Here is a 23,081-nt window from a genome sequence, read left to right as displayed (position 1 = left end):
TACTGGCTGAAGTAGGTGTTTCAGTCTATGTTTGTAGACTGTGTCTTACACAAGAGATTAGTGGTGTGTGGGTCAGCTGTTTGTACACCCGCAACCGCCCGGAATTGCTAATAACCCACCCACAACTATTTACTATGCCTATATGTGATAAAGTGAAAATCTGAGGCCTGCACTCGACTTTAACCCGCTAATACAGAAAATGCGCTGTAGGCTAGTCGGGGACGGTAGAATGATTTGACAGGGGGTGCAAGATTTTTTTGGCCTGATTTATATATTTATCTGCATATAATTTCAGACATTTTGGTAGGCTATTTGTTAGTCAACTAGTCTATAATTAGATACAAGCAGCTTCTCTTCTGTCATTAGGCCTACATGTTGCCCTAGAAGACTAAATAGGCTAAACCCTTGCTCACCAGAATGACATAAATCGATAGAATTAATGCTTCCATCTAGTTGACATCGGTAAAGTTTTCCCTGTCATCTCTGCTTCTCTCGTGAAGCAAAGACTTTTACGGAACGGGCAAAAAAAAAAAAGGAACGATTTTCTGTGCAAAAATAAGCTTGGCAGAGGTTCATTTTGCTGAAAGCTGTGAAAACGAAAGCTGTGAAAACGACCCAACAAGTTTCTGATAAGATTTAATATTTTTGTGGTTGAAATAGCCTAGTATCAGCTTTTATGATGCTAATAAAGATAGGACCTCTACAGACGGTATCTAACTGCGCATTCGAATTCTCTCAAGATGCGGAAAAAAATAAATCATATTTCTTCACTCCTGTTCCAAAGTCAAAATTTTGCCTACATTTGGTATTTCCCTTTACAGCAAGAAATGCGACTGGCGAATTTGTGGGCCTAGAGCGCCTCACAATCATCACACATAACACTGCTATCATCCTCTTTTACCACTTCACCAAATCTTTCCCAAACATTACTTTTCTAGCCCTCCCTTCTCTTTATTTTCAACTCTCCATTTCGCAGCTTTTCTCTTATTGAATTAAACTCTGACATTGGCATTTTTGGCTCCATGGATAGACGTTCACTTTTTCTGGCCCTTCCAAAAATCATTTGGCGATTTGCGTGTAGCTATTTGGCACACTTACAGTTAGGCCCTAAAGCTTAGGTTTACACACTAATGCCAGATAGCCTAAAATAATTTAACAAAAAACTTCAATGTGACCTATCGATATAAATTGCACAAGAATGATAGGCTATATTTATGGATTTTTAAAGTATTGTTTTCTCTTTATTCAACCCGCCCTTCATATATAATCACCCTAAACCTGCCCGCCCCAAAAAGACTCAAGGCTGTAATCGCTGCCAACAAAGTACTGAGTAATGTGTCTGAAAACTTATGTAAATGTGATTTTTCAGTTTTATTGTTAGTACATTTGCAAACATTTCTAAAAAACGTTTTTTTGCTTTGTCATTGGTTATTGTGCGTAGATTGATGAGGAAAAAAACAATTTAATCCATTTTAGAATAAGGCTGTAACGTTACAAAATCTGAATACTTTCCGAATACAAAGTACATATAAATTGGGTAAAGCAGTATGTAAACATAATTAAAGTGACCAGTGTTCAATGACTCTGTACATAGGGTAAAGCCATCTCTAATGTGCAGGGCAGGGTACTGGGTGGAAGCTGGCTATTGGGGACTTTTTAACAGTCTGATGGCCTGGAGATAAAGCTGTTTATCATTCTCTCGGTCCCAGCTTTGATGCACCTGTACTGTCTCCTCCTTCTAGATGGTAGCGGGGTGAACAGGCCATGGCTCGGGTGGTTGAGGTCATTGATGATCTTCCTGATCTTCCTGTGAGGGCAGGCAGTATGCTCCTGATGATGCGTTGTGCTGACTGCCCCTGATGATGGGTTGGGCTAACCGCACTACTCGCTGGAGAGCCCTACAGTTGCAGAAGGTGCAATTGCCGTACCAGGTGGTGATATAGACCGACAGGATGCTCTCAATGGTGCATCTGTAGAAGTTTGTGAGGGCCTTAAGACCCAAGACAAATTTCTTCAGCCTCCTGAGGTTGAAGAGGGGCTGTTGCACCTTCTTCACCTCACTGTCTGTATGAAGGGACCATTTCAGGTCGTCAGTGATGTGCACGCCAAGGAACTTGAAGCTTTTGACCCTCTCTACTGCGACCCTTCAATGTGGATGGGGGTGTGCTATCTCTGCTGTCTCCTGTAGTCCACGATCAGCTCCTTCATTGTGTTGACATTGAGGGAGAGGCTATTTTCCTGGCACCACTCTGCCACGGCTCTCACCTCCTCCCTGTAGGCTGTCTCGTTATTGTTGGTTATCAGGCCTACCACTGCTGTGTCGTCAGCAAACTTGATGATTGAGTTGGAAACGTACGTGGACACGCAGTCATGGGTGAACAGGGAGTACAGGAGGGGGCGTGGCGAGGATCAGCGTGGCGGAGATGTTGTTGCCTACATTCACCACTTGGGGTTGGCCTGTCAGGAAGTCCAGGACCCAGTTGCACAGGGAGGGTTTCAGACCGAGGGCCCTGAACATAAGGCAAAATATTCTGTGGTCTGATGAGACAAAATTAAACTCTTTGGCCTGAATGCAAAGCGCTGTCTGGAGAAAACCAGGCACAGCTAATCACCCATCTAACACTATCCCTAACGTGAAACAGGGCGGTGGAGCATCATGCTATGGGGATGCTTTTCAGCGGCAAGGACTGGGAGACTGGCAAGGATAGAGGAACAATGAATGGAACCAAATACATGCAAATCCTTTATGAGAACCTGCTTCAGAGTGGGGGTGAAGATTTATGTTCCAACAGGAAAACGACCCTAAGCATACAGCCAAAGCAATGCTGGAATGGCTTCAGAACAAGAATGTTAAAGCCCTTGAGTGGCCCAGCCAAAGCCCAGACTTGAATCCCATTGAAAATCTGTGGAAAGACTTGAAGATTGCTGTTCACCGCCACTTCCCATCTAATTTAACAGGGTTTGAGAAAATCTAGGAAGAATGGGAGAAAATCCCCAAAACAACTCAAATCTGTAATAACCAAATCTGCTTCTACAAAGTATTGAATCAGCGGTGTGAACGCTTATGTAAATTAGATATTTCTGTATTTAATTTTCAATACATTTTCTAAAATTTTAAAAACATGACTTTGTCATTATGGGGTAATGTGTATAGCTGGATAATTGTTGTCTTTTTTTACCTATTTTGAAATCAAGCTGTAACTCAACAACATGTGGAATAAGTCTGAATACTTTCTGAAGGCACTGAATTCAATGCCCTTTGCACCCTTTGAATTCAATGACCTTTGCCAAGGTCAGATTACTTTCAGTCAATAGTCTCTTTTGTGTAACTTCACTGTGTAGCCTACATACTAGTCTGTCTCTAATGGTGTCATTTAGAACATCATTAAACTCACAGTGCTCTGTCAGCAAACATTGTCACTGATTTTCCCTCTTCCTGATTTATTCTGTGGAACCTTAACCTTTCAGCAATAACTAGTGGTTTTGGTGAAAAGTGTCCTTTCAGTATTTCTACAATGTCCCCATATGTCTTATTACCTGGCCTGTCTGTAGCAGGCTGCGTAATAAATTAAATGCCTTCGACCCCATTACACAAAACAAATGTGGCACAATTTTGTCCTCATCAATGTAATTTGCAAGAACAAAATATTCCAACCGTTCTTTATATAAGTTCCAGTGTTCAATGCTTTCATCCAACAGTACAATGTTTCCAACAATTCCAGCCATTTTTTGTTTTTCAATAGGCTCCTATCTCCTGATTGTCACTCACTTTAATATTGTCCTCAACCACGGCAACGTTCTGTTCTGCCACGGCAACATTTTCCTCAGTCACGTGATATGCATTCACTTCACTCACTGACGTTTCCTCCTCAAGTTTGCTTGTTAAGCAGTTTTTAATTCCAAAGTTCATCTTCAAAGTTGAATAAATGTCCTTTCCTTTACCCACTGTATATTCCTCCCTTTTTAAGCACGTTGTTTTCCCGCTCCAACGCTCGTCTCAAATGATTTTCTGCCGTCCCTGACGATGCTAACTCTCTCTCTTAGCTAGCTTGATTATGCATGAACTTGCATCTGCTAGCGATACACGGTGCTACCACTAGCCTAGACTGTACCACATAAAATAATAGTTTTAAACATGTTAAAACCGACTTCTTCTGGACAGAATAGTCACTGTCGGTTCAGACTTACTCGTCGCCAATCTTTTGTTATGTCTTGTGGGTTTCATAGCCACGTCTTTATAACAATTCAATAATGATGAGACGGGAAAGCGGAATTCAGTTCAACCATTTATATGAACCTGATAATTTAAACACAAAACTCCCATGATGTTTTGTGCATACAACTAAAGTAAGCCAGGCGGTATGAAAGGTACAACCTGGTATATATACAACACTGGCTACTGACAGGGCGATGATGAACAGAATAAGGGTATGCAGATCACAGGAGGTTGGTGGCACCTTAATTGGGGAGGACGGGCTCGTGGTAAAGGCTGGAGCGGAATCAGTGGAATGGTATCAAATACATCAAACAGTAGAGCTGTGTTCAAATACCAATACTAACATTCTGTATACTACATACTTAATGAGAATATACTACATACTATATACTATTAGTTAATTTTAGTATACTGTAAACAAACTGTATCCTTTCAGTTGAGCGTACTAGAGCTTCGCCTGTCTACCAGAAGTTGATGCTGTTGCTATGAAACCTCTTGCTAGCTTTTTAGAATAACCAATTACTAGCTAGACATTTTATGATTTTGGGTGTGTTCTTAATCTGGAGTACCAGAAGGCCCTCTAGGCATTCGTAAATTCAGAGCATTGTCAGATTTTTGGCAGATTGTCCGTTTGTAAATTCAGAGCGTTTCGCTCTCGGAGCGTTCAGAGCACACACTGGACATTCTGGCCTCACAACGGCAGTCAAGCACCCAAGCTAACAGGCTAACGTTGCCTAACTACTTCCAGACACAAATAAGAGAACACCTCACTCTGACCATTTTACTCGCCCTAGCAGAGATGGTTAGGTAGTTTTCATGTTATCCAGAGCGTTGGTGACTGTAACTGTGCTGCTGGCAACAATTGAATTACTTTATTATGCTGATGATTACTGACACCGGCCATATTCAACTGGCGTTGAGCGTTAGTAAATTCATCAGTTATTCTGCGCTCTGGTACACTCAGACGAGAGTGCTCTGAAATCGGAGTAGATAGCCATAGCGAATTTACGAAAGCACCAGAATGTCCATTGAGAACGCACAACGACTATACCACTTAGATAAACTAAGAATTACAGGGTTAATCAGGTCAATAAACATTGGATAGTTAGATAGATAGCATATAGAGTGGCAAGAAAAAGTATTTGAACCCTTTGGAAATACCTGGATTTCTGCATAGATTGTTCATAAAATTTGATCTGATCTTCATCTAGGTCACAACAATAGACAAACACAGTCTGCTTAAACAAATAACACACAAACAATTAGACATTTTCATGTCTTTATTGAACACACCGTGTAAACATTCACAGTGCAGGGTGGGAAAAGTATGTGAACCCTTGGATTTAATAACTGGTTGACCCTCCTTCGGAAGCAATAACTTCAAATGAACTTTTTCTGTAGTTGCGGATCAGACCTGCACAACAGTTAGGAGGAATTTTGGACCATTCCTCTTTACAAAACTGTTTCAGTTCAGCAATATTCTTGGGATGTCTGGTGTGAACTGCTCTCTTGAGGTCATGCCACAGCATCTCAATCAGGTTGAGGTCAGGATTCTGACTGGGCCACTCCAGAAGGCGTATTTTCTTCTGTTGAAGACATTCTGTTGTTGATTTACTTCTGTGTTTTGGGTCTTTGTCCTGATGCATCACCCAACTTCTGTTGAGTTTCAATTGGCAGACAGAGAGCCTTACATTCTCCTGCAAAATGTTTTGATAAACTTGGGAATTCATTTTTCCATCGATGATAGCAAGCTGTCCAGGCCTTGAGGCAGCAAAGCAGCTCCAAACCATGATGCTCCCTCCACCATACTTTACAGTTGGCATGAGGTTTTGATGTTGGTGTGATGTGCCTTTTTTTCTCCACACATAGTGTTGTGTTCTCCTTCCAAACAACTCAACTGTAGTTTCATCTGTCCACCGAATATATTTTGCCAGTAGCGCTGTGGAACATCCAGGTGCACTTTTGCAAACTTCAGATGTGCAGCAATGTTTTTTTTGGACAGCAGTGGCTTCTTCCGTGGTGTCCTCCCATGAACACCATTCTTGTTTAGTGTTTTACGTATCGTAGACTCATCAACAGAGATGTTAGCATGTTCCAGAGATTTCTGTAAGTCTTTAGCTGACACTAGGATTCTTCTTAACCTCATTGAGCATTCCGCACTGTGCTCTTGCAGTCATCTTTGCAGGACGGCCACTCCTAGGGAGAGTAGCAACAGTGCTGAACCTTCTCCATTTATAGACAATTTGTCTTACTGATGAACATCAAGGCTTTTCGAGATACTTTTGTTACCCATTCCCAGCTTTATACAAGTCTTCAATTATTAATCTTAGGTCTTCTGAGATCTCTTTTGTTTGAGGCATGGTTCACATCAGGCAATGCTTCTTGTGAATAGCAAACTCAAATTTTGTGAGTTTTTTTATAGGGCAGGGCAGCTCTAACCAACATCTCCAATCTTGTCTCATTGATTGGACTCCAGGTTAGCCGACTCTTGACTCCAATGAGCTTTTGGAGAAGTTATTAGCCTAGGGGTTCACATACTTTTTCCCACCTACAGTGTGAATGTTTAAATTATGTATTCAATATAGACAAGAAAAATACAATAATTTCTGTGTCATTAGTTTAAGCAGATCAAATTTGATGACCAATTTATGCTGAAATCCAGGTAAATCCAAAGGGTTCCCTTACTTTTACTTGCCACTGTATTTAATATACTGGCAAGTTTGATGTATTAGTAGCCAACTATCATTAGGTAGCTAGCTAACATACTGGTAGATACTGCTGTAATGATATGCTATGTAGTTCGTAAGGATAGCATAGCTAACAAATTGTCAGCCAATATAACTTGTAAGGTAACTTACTTGAAAAGTCATTACTTTATTACATTGCTCAACATTTTCTTAACATTTGTCATAATTAGTTAAAGCAATGAATTTGTATCCACTCTCATTGGACTTCGGCTGCATATTTTCTGCCATTTTCTTCAAATCTGAAAATGATATGAAGCCACGCCCACTTTCTGAAGAATTGCATTATGGGCCCTAAAAGCACGGAAATAGTGCTGCTCGTATACTTCGTATTTTGACTAATGCAGTACAACATCTGGGAACTTTTGCCATACTAACTATATCCATACTTTGACCAATAAGCATACTATTTACTCAATTTACGTCACAAATAGTACGGTTAGTAAGGTTAGTATGAGTATTCGAACACAGCTATGGTTTGATGCCATTCCATTTGCTCTGTTCCAGCCATTATTATGAGCCGTCCTCCCCTCAGCAGCCTCCACTAATGCAGATGCACGCCTGCTACCAGTGTGGGACTGATCCAGTAGAGAGAGTGCTCAGGACAGGTTGAGAAACTCATGTCAGTGTGAAGAACTGCAGCACACTTTATTTTGGTAGAGCTTAGTAGATGGAGAAACTGTAACTGACCTGAACACGCACACAAATAAAGCCTATATAAATAAGGTGTAGGTGACGATAGCTGCACACTCTGACCTTCAAAGGTTTCAGAGTGAACCTGTTTTTCTGAAGGCCCAGACTCTCAGTATAGCTTACCTAATGAAGTGTGGGTGTGGTGTGTTTACCTCATGAAGTTGGTCACTCTGGCACCCTCTGAATGTCACCAAACGGACCTAGTACAGGTTCACAACCGTTAAACCTTTCTATGCCAGTTTATGAATATTCTCTGTGCAACATCACCTTGCCTCTCATTGAAGGCTTTTAATGAATATAGCCTTAAAAATGTACAGTGGGGCAAAAAAGTATTTAGTCAGCCACCAATTGTGCAAGTTCTCCCACTTAAAAAGATGAGAGAGGCCTGTAATTTTCATCATAGGTACACTTCAACTATGACAGACAAAATGAGAAAAAAAATCCAGAAAATCACATTGTAGGATTTTTTATTAATTAATTTGCAAATTATGGTGGAAAATAAGTATTTGGTCACCTACAAACAAGCAAGATTTCTGGCTCTTACAGACCTGTAACTTCTTCTTTAAGAGGCTCCTCTGTCCTCCACTCGTTACCTGTATTAATGGCACCTGTTTGAACTTGTTATCAGTATAAAAGACACCTGTCCACAACCTCAAACAGTCACACTCCAAACTCCACTATGGCCAAGACCAAAGAGCTGTCAAAGGACACCAGAAACAAAATTGTAGACCTGCACCAGGCTGGGAAGACTGAATCTGCAATAGGTAAGCAGCTTGGTTTGAAGAAATCAACTGTGGGAGCAATTATTAGGAAATGGAAGACATACAAGACCACTGATAATCTCCCTCGATCTGGGGCTCCACGCAAGATCTCACCCCGTGGGGTCAAAATGATCACAAGAACAGTGAGCAAAAATCACAGAACCACACGGGGGGACCTAGTGAATGACCTGCAGAGAGCTGGGACCAAAGTAACAAAGCCTACCATCAGTAACACACTACGCCGCCAGGGACTCAAATCCTGCAGTGCCAGATGTGTCCCCCTGCTTAAGCCAGTACATGTCCAGGCCCGTCTGAAGTTTGCTAGAGAGCATTTGGATGACCCAGAAGAAGATTGTGAGAATGTCATATGGTCAGATGAAACCAAAATAGAACTTTTTGGTAAAAACTCAACTCGTCGTGTTTGGAGGACAAAGAATGCTGAGTTGCATCCAAAGAACACCATACCTACTGTGAAGCATGGGGGTGGAAACATCATGCTTTGGGGCTGTTTTTCTGCAAAGGGACCAGGACGACTGATCCGTGTAAAGGAAAGAATGAATGGGGCCATGTATCGTGAGATTTTGAGTGAAAACCTCCTTCCATCAGCAAGGGCATTGAAGATGAAACGTGGCTGGGTCTTTCAGCATGACAATGATCCCAAACACACCGCCCGGGCAACAAAGGAGTGGCTTCGTAAGAAGCGTTTCAAGGTCCTGGAGTGGCCTAGCCAGTCTCCAGATCTCAACTCCATAGAAAATCTTTGGAGGGAGTTGAAAGTCCGTGTTGCCCAGCAACAGCCCCAAAACATCACTGCTCTAGAGGAGATCTGCATGGAGGAATGGGCCAAAATACCAGCAACAGTGTGTGAAAACCTTGTGAAGACTTACAGAAAACGTTTGACCTCTGTCATTGCCAACAAAGGGTATATAACAAATTATTGAGATAAACTTTTGTTATTGACCAAATACTTATTTTCCACCATAATTTGCAAATAAATAAATTAAAAATCCTACAATGTGATTTTCTGTATTTTTTTTTCTCATTTTGTCTGTCATAGTTGAAGTGTACCTATGATGAAAATTACAGGCCTCTCTCATATTTTTAAGTGGGAGAACTTGCACAATTGGTGGCTGACTAAATACTTTTTTGCCCCACTGTATGTCCCCCGTAGATTGACTTGCCTTGTTAAATAAAGGTTGCCTAGTTAAATAAAAGTCAAATAAAATAAATTAAATCAAATATTTGCTACACTGAACAAAAATATAAACACAACATGCAATGTTGGTCCCATGGTTCATGAGCTGAAATAAAAGATCCCAGAAATGTTCCATATACACAAAAAGCTTATTTCTCTCAAATTTTGTGCACAAATTTGTTTACATCCCTGTTAGTGAGCGTTTCTCCGTTGCCAAGATAATCCATCCACCTGACAGGTGTGGCATATCAATAAACTGATTACCTATAAGAGTCTAAGCCCTGTCTAAGCCTGGGGGTTCTACTAAACTATATGGAATTGTTTTAAGAAGGTCACACCAATGATCATTTTGCTATTTGATTTGGAATTTGAAGACCCCTTGAAGTATAAAAAATATATATAAAAAATGAATTGATGAAAAAGTATTTTTGGCCTTACTGCTATTAGCCCATTTAAACGCATTGAATAACAGATTCTCTACATGGAACAGATAGTCCCCCCCCCAAAATGTAAAGGAAGTTTGTCCTGAAGTGTCTGTCCTATATCTGAGCGATATAAGAAGGCTCAGGAAACGTTTGTTATTTTTTATGTACGTGTATTTAACCCCTTATTTTTGGCACTAAACAGTCTCTATATACAGTGCCTTCGGAAAGTATTCAGACCCCTTGACTTTTTCCACATTTTGTTACGGTACAGCCTTATTAAAAAAAGGATTAAATAAATAACAATTCTAAGCTATCTCCACACAAAACCCCATAGCGACAAAGCGAAAACATGTATTAAAAATGTATTAAAAATTTAAAACAGAAATACCTTCTTTACATAATTATTCAGAATCTTTGCTATGAGACTCTAAATTGAGCTCAGGTGCATCCTGTTTCCATTGATCATCCTTGAGATGTTTCTACAATTTGATCGGAGTCCACTTGTGGTACATTCAATTGATTGGACATGATTTGGAAAGGTACACACCTTTCTATATAAGGTCCCACAGTTGACAGTGTATGTCAGAGCAAAAACCAAGCCATGAGGTCAAAGGAAGTGTTCGTAGAACTCAGAGACAGGATAGTGTTAGTAAGGCACAGATTTGAGGAAGGGTACCAAAACATTTCTGCAGCATTGAAGGTCCCCAAGAACGCTCCCCATTCAACCTGACAGAGTTTGTGAGGATCTGCAAAGAAGAATGGGAGAAACTACCCAAATACAGGTGTGCCAAGCTTGTAGCATCATACCCAAGAAGACTCGAGGCTGTAATGGCTGCCAAAGGTGCTTCATCAAAGTAGTCTGAATAGTTATGTAAATATAATATATATATTTTTTCTATTTAATACATTTGTAAAAAAAATCTAAAAACCTCTGTTTGCTTAAGTCATTATGGGGTATTGTGTGTAGACTGACAAGGGGAAAAACAATTTAATAAATTTTAGGATAAGGCTGTAACGTAACAAAATATGAAAAAAGTGAAGGGGTCAGAATACAGTATATACTTCCATAGATTTTTTCCATTTGTACAGTGGGACCTTCAGACGAGTAATGTGAGCAAAACCGACATGTACGTGTTCGTGAGTGTCTACCCTTTCCATAGAGGGGTCATATTAGTGTGTAGCTCAAACTGTTCTGACGCTACAGACGATTTTGAGAGAAGACCGATTTTCGGAATGTCTCATGGTCTGACAAACACCACTCTAATTCTGTTACCTTTCACCACAGATGCATAAGTGCGACACAGGCGGATGCAGTGGATTAAGATGTATCCAACGCAAAAAAGACATATCTCTAGCTAAAATGAACAGATTTTTATGCGGATTTTATTATTATGCAAATTAGATTTCCCCAGGGGAGCGGACATCGACCATAGCGGGTTAAACAGCATGATTATTACAAGGGTGCCCCATGTGCTGGGGACAATAAAAGGGCACCCTAAAATGTGCAGTTTTGTCACAGAACACAATGCCACAGATGTTTCAGGTTTTGAGGGATAGTTTGCTGACTGCAGGAATGTCCACCTGAGCAGTTGCCAGAGAATTTAATGTTCATTTCTCTACCATAAGCTGCCTCCAACATCGTTTTAGAGAATTTGGCAGTACGTCCAACCGGCCTCACAACTACAGACCATGTGTATGCCGTCTTGTGGGCGAGCGGTTTGCTGATGTCAACGTTGTGAACAGAGTGCCCCATGGTTGCGGTAGGCTTATGGTATGGGAAGGCATAAGTTATTGACAACAAACACAATTGTATTTTATTGATGGCCATTTGAATGCACAGAGACACCGTGACGAGATCCTGAGACCCATTGTCGTGCCATTCATCCGCTGCCATCACCTCATGTTTCAGCATGGTAATGCACAGACCCATGTCGCAAGGATCTGTACACAATTTCTGGAAGCTGAAAATGTCCCAGTTCTTCCATGGCCTGCAAACTCACTAGTTATGTCACCCATTGAGCATGTTTGGGATGCTCTGGATCAACGTGTTTGACAGCGTGTTCCAGTTCCCACCAATATCCAGAAACTTCCCACAGCCATTGAAGAGGAGCTGGACAATATTCCACAGGCCACAAACAACAGCCTGATCAACTCCATCCGAAGGAGATGTGTCACGCTGCATGAGGCAAATGGTGATCAAACCAGATATTGACTGGTTTTCTGATCCACGCCCCTACTTTTTTTTTAAAGGTATCTGTGACCAACCGATGCATATCTGTATTCCCAGTCATGTGATATCCATAGATTAGGGCCTAATTCATTTATTTCTATTGACTGATTTCCTTATATGAACTGTAACTCAGTAAAATCTTTGAAATTATTTGCATGGTGTATTTATATTTTTGTTCAGTATATATTGAACAAATCCACCTTGCATCGATTAAGGTTCCAAATGTTATGGGCCCCCTAAACTGGTTCTGTGCCCCACCTGGGCCACCCCATTCATAATGTTCTTGACACCAACCTGGTCTCTGAGCATTTCATATTATTCTGTACATAAATCCGAGATTCTCCATTTAGTATGATAAGGTTACATAAGACAGATGGTTAAAAACTAAATTAGGTCTGGTCGGGTTAGATAGATGGGTTTATGACACAAATGTCTAGCAACCCAAAGGTTGTGAGTTTGAATCTCATCACAGACAACTTTAAGCTAATTAGCAACTTTTCAACTACTTGCTACTTTTTAGTTACTTTGCAACTACTTACCATGTTAGCTAACCCTTCCCTAACCCTTTAATCTAACTCCTAAATGTAACCCTAACCTTAACCCTAACCCCAAACTCTAACCCCTAGCCTAGCTTCCATTATAGAGCTAGCTAACATTAGTGGCATAGCTAGAATTCATAATATATAGTTTAGAAAATGTGTAACATATTGTATGTTTTGCTAATTTGTAACATATTTATACGTTTTGCAAATTCGTAAAATATAATACAAATTGTCATTCGTAAAACATCATACGAAATGGTGGTGATGAAAATCCACAAAATAATACATACCAATACGATACGTATAATATCATACTGGAGTATCTCGGATTTTTGTACAGAAAAATATTAAATTCGGTGAGACCAGGTTGCAAGCTATATTTCACAAGGTGGATTGGTTCCTTTTGGGTCATAACTTTAGAAACTCCAGGTATACAGCCTTGTATTCTAGTCCCAGCAATAGCCTAACTAACCCCCTACATATTAAACGCGGTTCTCATTTACATTTATCGTTCTATGTGCTTCGGTCACAGTATCATCAAGATTTACAGACGCTCCGTTCGGATCTGCGCGCCTCATTGCAGAAACATGCGGTCGCGACATTTTTTTTGATCAACAGTATATGCCGTGGTGGTGTTTACCGTTGGCGCATGTCTTGGCGCAGACGAATTTGTTTTGATAATGCTTTTAAACGTCGCAATTGAGATCTGAGCAGATACTGCCTTCATCTTTCAAACCTTGACGTGTAGCCTATCACACATTGATTCGCTGTCACAGTCAAGATGGTAGGATACTATCCAACTAAAGTTGCATTGATTGACCAACTCAAACTGTTGAATGCGCGTTCTAGCACATGTAGTAGCCTACTGAAGTTAAAACCCAACCCCCCACAGTAAAAGTAGGACAAGACACGAGTCTAGGTAATTGATTTATCCTCACCCTCTCCATATTTAGCGCTTCGATCACTGTCTCTCCCGCCCCAACGGACACCTCGGCCCCGTTTCCGTTGGATGGTTGAGACTGCTCGCTCCATCTGGTCTCGGCTGCATGCAACATCTTCCACAGGTTGGGGTTGCATGTCGACGATGAGAAGGTAGTAGCACCATCCTCAACTTCGGTTTGCAGTTCGGGAAACATGACCGGTAAGGTTAGGTCTTTATCTGGAGAAGGGGCGTCAGTCTGTTCAGTTTTCTCGGCCATAACTGGACTGGTGTTGTGGGGACTGAACTAAATAACCTCTTCTTTTGAAAGTATGAAAAAAACATAGGTAAGGGCGGGTCTGAGCAGAGGTATGGTCTGTCCAGTAGGCTAAGTACCCACATACCTTCCACATTCCAAAATGATGACTATGGTGACTTTGAAAATGATGACCTTCCACATTCCAAAATGAAGACAGATTTTACTGTCTATGTTTGTGACCCTGATGACCCATTTCACTCTGCCAGTATGTGTTCATTTTCAACACATAACACACAAAGCAAAAGGCACAGTGACATGTGTTTACAGTAAACCCTGTAGTCATGATAGCCACACAGAGAGGCAGATCACATCCACATTAAGGATTTAGGCCCACAGCCCAAAACTATTTTGTAACTTCCATTGAATTTCCATTGAAACTTCCATTGAACAACCCCTCACTGGATGGCAGTCCTGTGAAACGGTTCACTGGACTGCCATCTATTAAACACAAAGAAGGTTGCAACACAGACAATGATGAAGATAGTCAGTAGTCTTTACTGTCAGGGTGAGTGTTCATGAAGTCTTTGCTCTGCCCTTCATGGGGCAACTCAGGTGCTCCGGGGGTCGTTTCCGAGGTAACCGGTAGCAGAGGGTGTGTCTGCGGAGCATGAGGAGAGGCGGCAGGGGAAGGCTTTGGGTGGTGGAGGTGTGTGTCATTCCTAAAGTCTGAGGGTCCTCTGTCTGCGGCCCATATCGTCCACGCCTTCAACACACAAACACACATACAGACACACACGAACACATATGTGACTTGTTCCAGGAAACTAGGCGTATGTCGGGCGTCACTACTTCACAGGAGAACATAAACTTTTACATTTTTATCAAAATGCGTTTTTTGGCAGAAATGCCTTCTTGAACATGTGAACTTTCATGTGCCTTAATAACAAACTTGTATGCCATCTGTAAATGGGCTATTGTTATTTTACTGCTGCTCTTTAATTACTTGTTACTTTTATTTCTTATTCTTATCCGTATTTTTTAAAACTGCATTGTTAGTTAGGGGCTCGTAAGTAAGCATTTCACTGTATTCGGCCCATGTGACTAATACAATTTGATTTGATATACAAATACAATTGTTCAATTACGAGCCTAGTTGGTTTAGCCACAGAAAAGGGGGGGGGGGGGGGGCAACCTTCCCACTAGCCATGATTGGCTGAGATAATGAGTGGGCTGGACATGCCGAGAGATGAGTTCGGATTGGTCTGCCATGTAGCAGCTTCTGTCTATTTGAGCTGGTCAGTATGTGTAGGTAATCCTGTCTAACGCAGGTATATCGTGTAGTAGAACTGCATAAGTGTTGCTCTCCACTTTCTGGAGGACCGAGTTTTGAAATCAGTAGAATTAGAGTATGATAGCTAAAGAGATGGAGAAAACACCTGTCTCCGGATTATATATTCAAACTAAGTAAGGGCAACCGTGGCATCCGTGACAGGGAGAAGCATCCATTCCATCTATACGGGTAAGATAGACTAGCTAGCTACATTTTCAGTTATTACACATTTCTAATTTTGACAGAATCTTTTTTTTTTTTAAGGGGTGGATCAGCTTAATATTGCGGAAAGAATGTTGCTTCCAATGTAATTGTCTGCATCATTTCCAATCCCCCATATTTTTTGGGTAAATACTGTATATATATCCATACACGCATGCATACATATACACATATATACATACACATGCCTACTGTATATAGACATACATACTTTTTAAAAGAATATACCTTTATTATTATTCCCCGCAAACCCTACCACCGATCCCCCAATTGGAGTAAACTAATAAACACTTCTGCTTTTACCTTCAATTTATACATCTTATACACATTTTACAGACACAGTCTACTTTACAATAGTTCTCTCTTGTTTGTTCTTAGTCCTTCCTCTATTTCTGATGTCCATCCAGTTTGATTTCTATTTGTAACTGTGCTATTTCACAAAAGTTCCGAACCTATATACATTTTACAGATCCCGTATGCTTTACATTGTTTATCTTGTTTGTTTACCACTCCCATCTATCTCTCAACATCATCCATTTCGGATTTCTATTTGCCATATATTTTTCAACTGTGCTGTGATGCTTCACAAAATAATTGAACCTTCCTATTCTCATAGCTTCTACAGATTGTAAATTAAAAATATTTTTTTTTGCTAAAATAATTATTATATTATTGATTGATTGACTATGGCTTTTCAAATCACCCAGTATTGCTATCTGTAGCGTTAGTTCTAGGCAAATGTTGCAATTCTTCAGCCATTCCTGGACCTGTGACCAAAAACGAGCTACATATGGACAATACCAAAATAAATTATCTAATGACTCTGCCTCCTCACAGCAGAATCTGCAGAGCTGGGAAGATTGTATCCTCCATATATATAACATTCTATTAGTTGCAAGAATTTTGTATAGTAATTTAAATTGAAAAATTCGAAGTTTTGAATCCTGCGTTGTTTTGCGTATCAATTCATAAACCATGTGCCATGGAATGGGTACATCGAAAATCTCTTCCCAACTATTTTGCAATTTATATGGCACAGCTGTCAGTTTTTTGGTCCTTAAATGAAATTGGTATATGTTTTTATTTATCACACTTTTCTTTAACCATTTATGTTCTTTAATACAGGGCCGACATACAAGTTCCTTACTTTTTTCCCCTTCTACTTGCCTCTTCCATTTTTGGGGTAATGCTGCAATTAATTGGTTGTAATTTTGGGTAGAGCAGACATTTCCATATGTCTGTGTTAGCTGCATGTGTGACATAACTCCACCAGTCCTATTTATGATATCATTCACAAAAATTATACATTTTTTTTTAAATTTCTTCGATAAATAGTTTTTTAAATCAATTAGTATATTTGAATTTAACCACAATATTTGTTGTACTATTTGTTCCGTCCTTTCAGGTGGATTAAACTGAAATTGCAACCAACTTTCTAAGGCTTGTTTAAAAAATAAAGATATTTTGGAGATTATTTCCTTTTCAAACAACCGAAAGTGAGCAGGTGTAATCTGAATAAAGGGGAAAAGGCCCTTCTTGAATATAGGATGAGACATTTGTACCAATTGACTAGAGAACCAGTTTGGATTTAATTATAACTTTTGTATGACTGATGCCTTTAGTGAGAGGTCTAATGCTTTAATATTTAATAATTTCTGCCCTCCAATTTCATATTCGTTATATAAATAGGCCCTTTTAATTTTATCTGGCTTGCCGTTCCAAATAAAATTTAATATTTTCTGTTCATATAATTTAAAAAGCAGGTCATTAGGTGTAGGCAAAACCATAAGCAAATAGGTAAACTGTGATAAACTTAAAGAGTTAATCAGGGTGATTTCTCCACAAATAGACAGGTATTTTCCTTTCCATGGTAGCAAGATCTTATCTATTTTTGCTAACTTTCTATAAAAATGTATTGGAGTGAGATCATTTCTTTCTTTTGGGATTTGTATACCGAGTATGTCCACATCTCTGTCAGACCATTTCATTGGTAAACTACATGGTAATGTAAAATGTGCATTTTTTAGTGATCCAATACGTAATATGGTACATTTATCATAATTTGGTTTTAATCCAGAGAGGATAGCAAAAGTATCTAGATCCTCTAAGAGGCCGTGGAGAGACTCTAATTGTGGTTTTAAAAGAAAACATGAATCATCAGCGTACAATGACACCTTAGTTTTTAAGCCACGGATTTCTAATCCCTTAAAATTATTGTTTGATATTCATATTCATACATACATATTCAAACTAAGTAAGGGCAACCGTGGCATCCGTGACAGGGAGAAGCATCCATTCCATCTATACGGGTAAGATAGACTAGCTAGCTACATTTTCAGTTATTACACATTTTTAATTTTGACAGAAAGTTGTTTTCATTTCAAGTTAAAGTGTACTATTAGCTAGCTAGCTAACGTTAGCTGGCTGGCTTGCTAGCTAATGTTACGTGTGTGATCTGTGTAGTAATATTATTTGTATCTCAGAGCCATTTACTTTGCTAGTTATAGCCTAATGTTAGCTAGCTAACGTTGAACCTGGTTTGTTAGCTACCTGCAGATTCATGCAGGGTTGTAACTTCATGAGTTGGGATTATGGTTCATTGTTTAGCTAGCTAGCTTCATGTCTTAACAAAAGACTCCACTATGCAAGTATCCATTTCAATAGGGCGAGTAAAATGGTCAGTGAGTTGTTCTCTCATTTATGTCTGGAAGTAGCTAGCAAGCTAGCCAACATTAGCCAGTTAGCTTGGGTGCTTGACTGCTGTTGTTAGGGCAGAACGCTCAGATAAACCCTTGAACGTTGCTGAATGGGTGTAGACAAAGAAGAGCTCTCCAGTAGGTACCAAAACATTCAAAGGTCATTTTCTCTAAAGTGAGGATACAAGTTTATCAAATTTCAAAGCAGAATTACTTTCCTATTGTTCCTCAACCATAGTGTATGATATACCATTTTCTAGCTCTGAGTCTCTTCTTTTATCCATTATAAAAAAAACAATTTCTAATTTTGCTACATAAGACCGAATCGATCCGGTCAGTCACATATATAGAAAGGAATTTGTCACTATTCTACAATTATTCACTGTTTTAAGACTGAGCATGTCTGAGCCACACATATGCAACAGCATATACTGTACATCTCTACAAAGATTACCGTTTAAAGCCACTAGGGGGCAGTATGTTGCCCTGGCTGTCCAGTGGTGGAGCCCTCAGGTGACTGAGCCAGAGCAGCCTCTCTCTCTCCCCTCACTCAGGGTCCACATCCTGACACCTATATTTGTCCTGCACTCTTTTTATGTGAAAGTTTATGAGAAACACAGAGAGGCAGACACACACAGAGTGAGAGACAGACACACATGGATAGAAAGATTGAGAGACACACATAGATAGAAAGTGAGACAGAGATAGAGAGAAACAGGGATATTAAGAGCAGAGGGAGAAAGACCCATCATGATTCTACATTATCAGATCATGGTATCAATCATGTCATTGCATTAATATGACATGCATTGTCTTTTGGCTGATGCTGACGTACAGTTTGATTACACTGAAATGAAACCCTAGAAAGTCAGACGTGTGTGTATGTGTTTGCTTTAATGCTTAACTCTGACATATGACTCTAATCATTCCCTGGATGTGACACTGCAACATGCTTCACCTCAGCCCTAACTGAGGGTTATCATAACAGTGCATATGATTCACAACCATGACTCTGTGTGAGTAGACCACACACATACACAGAGAGGGGAAAGGGAAAAGGGGAATACCTAGTCAGTTGTACAACTGAATGCCTTCAACTGAAATGTGTCTTCCGCATTTAACCCAACCCCTCTGAATCAGAGAGGTGCGGGGGGCTGCCTTAATCAACATCCACATCTTCGACACCCGGGGAACAGTGGGTTAACTGTCTTGCTCAGGTGCACAACATATTTTTACCTTGTGTAAGGGTGTAAACTGGCGACAGAGAAGTCAGACGCAGGAGAGAAATAACTGTGTTTCCAACGGCGCAGTTTATTTACAAAAAACCCACCGGAAAACAGAATAATAAAAATCAATGGGTAACATAACCCGACGCACACCAGTACAGACGTACACATACACTACAATAAACAATCACCGACAAGGACATGAGGGGGAACAGAGGGTGAAATACACACCAGGACAGACGGACACATACACTACAATAAACAATCACCCACAAGGACATGAGGGGGAACAGAGGGTTAAATACACACCAGTACAGACGTACACATACACTTACAATAAACAATCACCCACAAGGACATGAGGGGGAACAGAGGGTTAAATACACACCAGTACAGACGTACACATACACTACAATAAACAATCACCGACAAGGACATGAGGGGAAACAGAGGGTTAAATACACACCAGTACAGACGTACACATACACTTACAATAAACAATCACCGACAAGGACATGAGGGGAAACAGAGGGTTAAATACACACCAGTACAGACGTACACATACACTACAATAAACAATCACCCACAAGGACATGAGGGGGAACAGAGGGTTAAATACACACCAGTACAGACATACACATACACTACAATAAACAATCACCGACAAGGACATGAGGGGGAACAGAGGGTTAAATACACACCAGTACAGACGTACACATACACTACAATAAACAATCACCGACAAGGACATGAGGGGGAACAGAGGGTTAAATACACACCAGTACAGACGTACACATACACTTACAATAAACAATCACCGACAAGGACATGAGGGGGAACAGAGGGTTAAATACACACCAGTACAGACGTACACATACACTACAATAAACAATCACCGACAAGGACATGAGGGGAAACAGAGGGTTAAATACACACCAGTACAGACGTACACATACACTACAATAAACAATCACCGACAAGGACATGAGGGGGAACAGAGGGTTAAATAAACACCAGTACAGACGTACACATACACTACAATAAACAATCACCGACAAGGACATGAGGGGAAACAGAGGGTTAAATACACACCAGTACAGACGTACACATACACTACAATAAACAATCACCGACAAGGACATGAGGGGGAACAGAGGGTTAAATACACACCAGTACAGACGTACACATACACTTACAATAAACAATCACCGACAAGGACATGAGGGGGAACAGAGGGTTAAATACACACCAGTACAGACGTACACATACACTTACAATAAACAATCACCGACAAGGACATGAGGGGGAACAGAGGGTTAAATACACACCAGTACAGACGTACACATACACTTACAATAAACAATCACCGACAAGGACATGAGGGGGAACAGAGGGTTAAATACACACCAGTACAGACGTACACATACACTTACAATAAACAATCACCGACAAGGACATGAGGGGGAACAGAGGGTTAAATACACACCAGTACAGACGTACACATACACTTACAATAAACAATCACCGACAAGGACATGAGGGGGAACAGAGGGTTAAATACACACCAGTACAGACGTACACATACACTTACAATAAACAATCACCGACAAGGACATGAGGGGGAACAGAGGGTTAAATACACACCAGTACAGACGTACACATACACTTACAATAAACAATCACCGACAAGGACATGAGGGGGAACAGAGGGTTAAATACACACCAGTACAGACGTACACATACACTTACAATAAACAATCACCGACAAGGACATGAGGGGGAACAGAGGGTTAAATACACACCAGTACAGACGTACACATACACTTACAATAAACAATCACCGACAAGGACATGAGGGGGAACAGAGGGTTAAATACACACCAGTACAGACGTACACATACACTACAATAAACAACCACCGACAAGGACATGAGGGGGAACAGAGGGTTAAATACACACCAGTACAGACGTACACATACACTTACAATAAACAATCACCGACAAGGACATGAGGGGGAACAGAGGGTTAAATACACACCAGTACAGACGTACACATACACTTACAATAAACAATCACCGACAAGGACATGAGGGGGAACAGAGGGTTAAATACACACCAGTACAGACGTACACATACACTTACAATAAACAATCACCGACAAGGACATGAGGGGGAACAGAGGGTTAAATACACACCAGTACAGACGTACACATACACTTACAATAAACAATCACCGACAAGGACATGAGGGGGAACAGAGGGTTAAATACACACCAGTACAGACGTACACATACACTTACAATAAACAATCACCGACAAGGACATGAGGGGGAACAGAGGGTTAAATACACACCAGTACAGACGTACACATACACTTACAATAAACAATCACCGACAAGGACATGAGGGGGAACAGAGGGTTAAATACACACCAGTACAGACGTACACATACACTTACAATAAACAATCACCGACAAGGACATGAGGGGGAACAGAGGGTTAAATACACACCAGTACAGACGTACACATACACTTACAATAAACAATCACCGACAAGGACATGAGGGGGAACAGAGGGTTAAATACACACCAGTACAGACGTACACATACACTTACAATAAACAATCACCGACAAGGACATGAGGGGGAACAGAGGGTTAAATACACACCAGTACAGACGTACACATACACTTACAATAAACAATCACCGACAAGGACATGAGGGGGAACAGAGGGTTAAATACACACCAGTACAGACGTACACATACACTTACAATAAACAATCACCGACAAGGACATGAGGGGGAACAGAGGGTTAAATACACACCAGTACAGACGTACACATACACTTACAATAAACAATCACCGACAAGGACATGAGGGGGAACAGAGGGTTAAATACACACCAGTACAGACGTACACATACACTTACAATAAACAATCACCGACAAGGACATGAGGGGGAACAGAGGGTTAAATACACACCAGTACAGACGTACACATACACTTACAATAAACAATCACCGACAAGGACATGAGGGGAAACAGAGGGTTAAATACACACCAGTACAGACGTACACATACACTTACAATAAACAATCACCGACAAGGACATGAGGGGGAACAGAGGGTTAAATACACACCAGTACAGACGTACACATACACTTACAATAAACAATCACCGACAAGGACATGAGGGGGAACAGAGGGTTAAATACACACCAGTACAGACGTACACATACACTTACAATAAACAATCACCGACAAGGACATGAGGGGGAACAGAGGGTTAAATACACACCAGTACAGACGTACACATACACTTACAATAAACAATCACCGACAAGGACATGAGGGGGAACAGAGGGTTAAATACACACCAGTACAGACGTACACATACACTTACAATAAACAATCACCGACAAGGACATGAGGGGGAACAGAGGGTTAAAAATACACAACACGTAATTGATGGAATTGGAACCAGGTGTGGAAGACAAGACAAAACCAATGGAAAATGAAAAATGGATCAGCGGTGGCTAGAAGGTCGGTGACGTCGACCGCCGAACACTGCCCGATCAAGGAGGGACCAACTTCAGCGGAAGTCGTGACACCTTGTCAG

General features: G+C 40.6%; 1 protein-coding gene across 1 annotated transcript in view; it reads right to left on the bottom strand.

Annotated features, from left to right (window-relative positions):
* Positions 1-14,050, bottom strand: part of LOC139584576 (S-adenosylhomocysteine hydrolase-like protein 1) — a 40,754-nt gene extending 26,704 nt beyond the window's left edge. Inside the window, exon 1 of the mRNA XM_071416595.1 lies at positions 13,745-14,050. Coding sequence (XP_071272696.1) covers positions 13,745-14,005 — 261 coding nt within the window. The 5' untranslated portion in view covers positions 14,006-14,050. The remainder of the gene's footprint in view (positions 1-13,744) is intronic.
* Positions 14,051-23,081: the final 9,031 nt, after the last annotated feature.

Source organism: Salvelinus alpinus, chromosome 9 (assembly GCF_045679555.1).
Source record: "Salvelinus alpinus chromosome 9, SLU_Salpinus.1, whole genome shotgun sequence".
NCBI lineage: Eukaryota > Metazoa > Chordata > Actinopteri > Salmoniformes > Salmonidae > Salvelinus > Salvelinus alpinus.
The sequence above is the reverse complement of the archived record's forward strand: the minus strand, read 5'-3'. Positions and strand labels throughout refer to the sequence as shown.